Genomic DNA, 5,602 nt, shown 5'->3' with positions numbered 1-5,602 from the left:
TTTACTCAGTCCCTAAGGACCCCAAAGCGCTTTACGCTACATTCAGTCATTCACCCATTCACACACACATTCACACACTGGCAATGGCAAGCTACATTGTAGCCACAGCTGCCCTGGGGCGCACTGACAGAGGCGAGGCTGCCGGACACTGGTGCCACCAGGCCACTCTCAGCTTGCATTTTTTATTCACCCCTTTAACCTTCAGGTTGCCTCCTGCCTCTGTGGATATGCTGCTTAGGGCCTGTTCTTTGGTGACATAATCACAGCCTCTGTGCCTCAGGTATATTTATGTTGTTGTTGTGAACCACTTCCTCTATTTGTTAGTGATGCATGCTGTGGGCAGTCATCTCTTGTTCCTCCTGATCGCCATTTGTCTTCTGTGTTATTGTTAGTAGAACAAATTAAGAAAAAGCGCAATAGGATAGGATTATTAAAATGATTAATAATTAAAACTAAAGCCCCAGGAAGCTTATTTACTGGTTTGTATTTTCTTTTTGTAATTTGTTGGTGACACAGACCTAACAATATATATTCCTGGTAGAACAAATAGCATAGCTTTTGCACAGAGGTGTTCCTGCATTTTAAATTTAAGTTTTGGTAATTTAGCTGCAGATAGTCAGATCAGCAGGTCAGCACAGTTAGACCATCATCTTTAAAATGTGTCTTGAGCAGGCTGATGGGTAGTTTACTTCTTCCTGTGTTAAGTCTCCACACAAACCACAACCTACACTATTAAAAGCCTCATCATGCAAGCACAGACACAGACTGCAGAAAACAAGAAAACATGCATGTTTTCTTGTTATTCTCCATGCACAACCGTGCTCTTGTTTCAGGGGAAAGGATATTCACACACACTTGTCCATCCAAGTCATTTTTATCTCTCTTATCTTATCCATTCTCATACACTTTTGCACACTGTGATTCTCAGTATGTATACAAAGCTGTGAGGTTGGATATTCAGCAGTCACTGGTGCTTAATGCTTCCTGCTGAGTTGTTAATAGATAGTAACTCCAAACTCTGTTACTTTCACGTCTCAGATAAAGTAAATACAGAGGTTGCAATGTTAATGCAAAGTAGGAATGACTTTTAATAACTAGGATGGCCATTGTTTGATGCAAGTAGCATTTTGTGGTTGTCTTGAACATTTAGGCAACTGTCTGTGATGTAATATATTTGTTACAGTAAAAAAAAAGCAATGCTGTGATACAGTATTATATGTAACTTTGAGGTTTAATGTGTTCTATTTGCCTACTTTAATCTTGTATTTCAGGCCAGTGTATGACAGATTTTTTTGTTCTGTTTCTGTGTTGATAGAAACCTCCCCCAATCAACACACTCTCAGTTTTTTTCTGTGCTAACATGTGAAAGCACCGTTTGACAGAAGGAAACAGACGTCATTCCTCTTTCCACAGCGATGGTTGGTGTTCGGTTTTGCTATCGTAGCTACTTCATGCACAGCATTGTGCTGCTGCTCTGGGTCTGCCTCTACTGTAAGTACACCTGTGCTTTCAGATCTCTGTGACGTGTTGTATTTGTTTGCCTCATTAACTCTAAAATGAGGCAAACAAGAGTGCCTGGAGGTCAGGAGTACTTCTCCTCTTGCGAAGTGGAAGAGAAGTGATGTGTCTTCCTGGGAAGAGCCTTGGAGTGTATTTTTCTTGTTGAGTTTCTAAAGGCAGTGGTGGCTTTAAAGCATAACATGTGAATTTTTATAATCTAATTAAAGGAACTAAAGGACTGATCGCCCCTTCTGCTGCTGTTACTTCCTGATTTTTTTGTTTAGTTACAAGATTATTAGTTATTTTTTGTCCATGTAGAAGTAGCAACATAAAAAATCATTAGTAGAGCCATGTTGTGTAATATTTTTTGCCATATTTAAAATTTTAGTTATGCCAGGTCATTTATATCATAAATGTTACTTTACATAAGTTGTTGTTTTCATTCTATAAGTATACTTTTTTCCTTTTTTTAATTGTGTGTTTTTTGTTTTTGCATTAAGAAACACACTTTCGATACTATAACTGGAGGATAAGGTTATAGGCAGTTTGGCCAGTTTTTTTCTCACTCACTTCTAACTCAAACAGTGGACTTTCACAAAGATATGTTTCTATATATTTGCAGATGTGGAGGCTTCCAGTGGAAAATGTGTCATTCATAAAAACGTAGGCGATACTGTGGAGCTTTCATCAGGCTTACCAACTGAAGGTGTGACCGTGGCAACGTGGAGATATGGAGGAATAAATGTTGCAGACAAAGATGTGGGTGTTTTAGAAAAATCTCCATTTAAGGACAGATCAGAGCTGAACCCTGAAGACTTTACTTTAACAGTGAGAAAACTGACTCTTCAAGATTCTGGTGATTTTATTTTTGTCTCAGGCTGGAATAACAAGCAAAGGCCTTCAGTCACCATCACTCTGCAAGTTCATGGTAAGAGACTTTTTTTTTTTTTTGCTTGTTTGTTTTAATTCTAAAAGCATCCTAATGAAAAGAAACCCCAGTAGCTCTTTTTTAAACTTTCTTTCCTCTTGATTACTTTATTGATTAACTTGTGTTTTCTGTGCTTTCACGGTCACCTTAATGTGTTAATGTTGAATACTAATTGTGTAAAATATTAATTAATACTTTATTGATACTAATCCGTGTAAAATACAATGCAACAGTTTGTAATGGTTAATCAACCTCAGATTTTTGTTGTCATTCTTTTTACTGCACATCTGTTATTGTGTCTTTCCCTGATTTTTTTAGTAACTTGAAAATTAAGATGGAGATGAAATAATTTAGATATTTGCTCAAATAGCAAATCCTACTTGTTTTTGCTCATCATAACCCATCATTGTTCTTGATTTGACTTTATTCTTGTCAATGTCCTTTATTGTGATGCTAGTGATGCATCTATTAGGCATCTGAAGGTTGTGCAAAATGCTCCAGTGCGTCTTTTAACTGGAAGAAAAAAGTCTGAGCTTATTAACGCCATTTAATTTCACTCCACTACGTTTTAGGATCTTAATGTTAAAGTGCTTTATAAATAAATCTGGTATGGTAATTAACTTGGAATAGAATATGTCTTTGATTTTTAAAGTATTTAGTTTATACAAATTGGTTTGTTTTTGAGCTTCTTTTTTTTTTTTGCATTTTTTAGACCAGATGTGACCAACTGGCAAAGCAGTTAAAAGTGCTTATCTGAATTTGTTGTTGTAATGTTAGTTATATATATTATTAGTTTTATATAATACATTTTCAGAACTCCACATATACTTTAAGCTCTGGTGCAAAACGTGGCCTGACACAGACTCTCTCTCTCCTTCTGTTTTCTCATTAGAGGCCATAGCTAAGCCTGACATAAAAATCAGTTCTACCTGGATTCCCTCAAATGAATCATGTAAAGTTCTGCTGGAGTGCAGCACAACTGCTGATGTCAGCTACAAGTGGACTGTAGGAAAACAAACACTAACTGGTCCCAGGCAACAATACATCATCAGGAAGCAGGATGGAGAGACCAATGTCACCTGCACAGTTTCCAATCATGTCAGTGAGAAGTCTGCATTTCAAACAGTGAACTGCAGCAAAGATCATTCACACAGAAAAGAAACAGGTATGTGGAGAGTGACTGAGGTTGTGAATACATGTAACTGCTCTGTTTATATAATTTATTATTACTGTTTGTGATTTCAGAGGACAGCTGTTCTTCTTCTCTTCTCATGTTCATTGTTGGGCTGTTTACTGGAGTATTGATCACTGCTCTGTTGCTCTTTCTGCTTTACTGCATAAAGTCAAAGGGTAAGCGCTTTTGCTGCTACTATTAAAAATGTTCTCTTAATCTCCTAATCTCATAATACTTTTTTTTCTCTACAGGTCTATGTCGCAAAAGGTTAGTGTCATGGTCTTGGGTTTGGGGCCCCAGTGTTTGTGTTTCTGGTGTGTTGGGGTTTTTTTTTGTTTGTTTGTTTCTTTTTTTTCCCCCATATTCTTTGATTTTGTGTGTTTCATGGTTTAGGCTTCTGTATTTCTAGCTCCCTATAAGTTATCTTTAGGATTGTGGTTTCTAGTCTTTAGGTTTTGATGCTGTGCCTCTCCTGTGTACCATGTGTCACATCGACTCAGTTATGTTCTCATATCTGTGTTCCCTCCTGTTTCCCATCCCCTCATTATCTGTCTCTATTTAGTCCTCTGTTCTCCTCTTTCTTCTTACCTCCCAAGTCCCAGTTTTTTTGTTTTTCTTTTTTTCAGGTCTCGGGTTCCTCTTTCCTAGTTCAACGTTTTGTGTTTCAGGCTTCTGTATTGTTATTCAATGCACCTCGGCCTTATGTTTGCATGTGGGTCCACGCTCCATGCCGTCTCCAACACAGACGTTACAGTTGCTGAAACTCATTAACAACAGGAATTTAAAAAATATGTTTATTCTACTAATAAAATTATATTTTAATTATTTCAGGCTCACACGGTCTGAAACTATCAACCAGGAAGAAAATCAACAGCATGTGTACTCGGCTCTTTCCCACGGTCAGGTCTAACACTGTTTACCTGCTTTCATCAGTCATATTATATTGTTCAGGAATTATTCAATGTTAGATCATTTGGAGATGTTAATTATTGTGACTTTGACTGAACTGTTATTAACTTGCAGGTGATCGTTGTGTTTATGAGACAGTTAGAGGATCTGGAGATGCTGGCCCAAGTACAGTACAATGATGAGCCATCAAAGTAATAAATGGGAACTCTGGGATTTCAAGAATTTCATTTGTGACATTCTTAAACTATTCTTACTGTATTTCAGGTGGATTTTTTTGGGTGCCTTATTTTAAATGTAATTATTTTATCAATTATTATATCAAATCATCCTATTTAACCCCTTCGTGCACAGATTATGACAACCTCAATCACTATTTGTTTCTTATGTATTTTTATGCATCTTTAGGCATGAAAAGATGCATAAAAATACTTAAGAAACAAATCTTAAATGAGGTTGTCATAATTCATGCATGAAGGGGTTAAAAAATAATAATTACAATGAAACACGTCATACATCTATAGTACATTAAACAACCAGTGGGTGGTAGGGTATGGAGAGACACATCAGTGTCCAATATAGTGGTTTATGTGCAAGTATACCGTCAACACTGACACACATACAAGAAAACAGCTTTTGAATAGCTTCCACTGTAGTGACCACTATTTTTTTTTTTTTAAAAAAACTGGATGATTTAAGAGGATAATTACAAACAGCTCATTGTTACATTGAAGGTATAACAGAATTTTTAATGTATAAAGTGACATGTAAGCCTGTCTGTTTCATATGACCTGGTTTGAATTATCTTATGAATCTCTGAGAGGAAACAATAAATTAAAAAAAAAAAAAATTCTGGCATTTGCTCACATCTGTCTGTTTGACTGCTTATTTAGTTAAAATCCACTGTTAACAAAACTAGTGAAAACTATAATGTTTAAAATGTAAATTTCTGTAAACCTTTACAAATTATGTAAGTTTGTCTTCTTTTTATAAGCATATGGGTAACCCACATAGACTAACATGAGTATCTACTTTTGTAGCTCTGAACTCGACCAGAGTGGCATACCAGTTTTACACCTATACTAGCACTTATG

General features: G+C 36.3%; 1 protein-coding gene across 1 annotated transcript; it reads left to right on the top strand.

Annotated features, from left to right (window-relative positions):
• The first annotated feature begins 1,387 nt into the window (after window positions 1-1,387).
• Window positions 1,388-4,868, top strand: LOC118455783 (T-lymphocyte surface antigen Ly-9-like). Its single transcript, XM_087839300.1, has 7 exons — window positions 1,388-1,491; window positions 2,123-2,428; window positions 3,321-3,593; window positions 3,674-3,778; window positions 3,854-3,869; window positions 4,434-4,501; window positions 4,626-4,868. The coding sequence occupies exons 1-7, from the start codon at window positions 1,416-1,418 to the stop codon at window positions 4,688-4,690; spliced, it is 909 nt and encodes a 302-aa protein (XP_087695426.1). The 5' UTR covers window positions 1,388-1,415; the 3' UTR covers window positions 4,691-4,868.
• The last annotated feature ends 734 nt before the right edge of the window (window positions 4,869-5,602 follow it).

Source organism: Neolamprologus brichardi, chromosome 3 (genome assembly GCF_056152115.1).
Source record: "Neolamprologus brichardi isolate AB-2024 chromosome 3, ASM5615211v1, whole genome shotgun sequence".
In the NCBI taxonomy this organism is placed as follows: domain Eukaryota; kingdom Metazoa; phylum Chordata; class Actinopteri; order Cichliformes; family Cichlidae; genus Neolamprologus; species Neolamprologus brichardi.
Note: the sequence above shows the minus strand (reverse complement) of the source record. Positions and strands in the feature narration are given on the sequence as shown.

Bases quoted from the DNA above. Each gene is read 5' to 3' on its own strand.
- LOC118455783 (XM_087839300.1), top strand. From the start codon at position 1,416: ATGGTTGGTGTTCGGTTTTGCTATCGTAGCTACTTCATGCACAGCATT. The intron at 1,492-2,122 runs GTAAGTACACCT...ATATATTTGCAG, and splicing joins GCTCTGGGTCTGCCTCTACT to ATGTGGAGGCTTCCAGTGGA. The intron at 4,502-4,625 runs GTCAGGTCTAAC...ATTAACTTGCAG, and splicing joins GTACTCGGCTCTTTCCCACG to GTGATCGTTGTGTTTATGAG.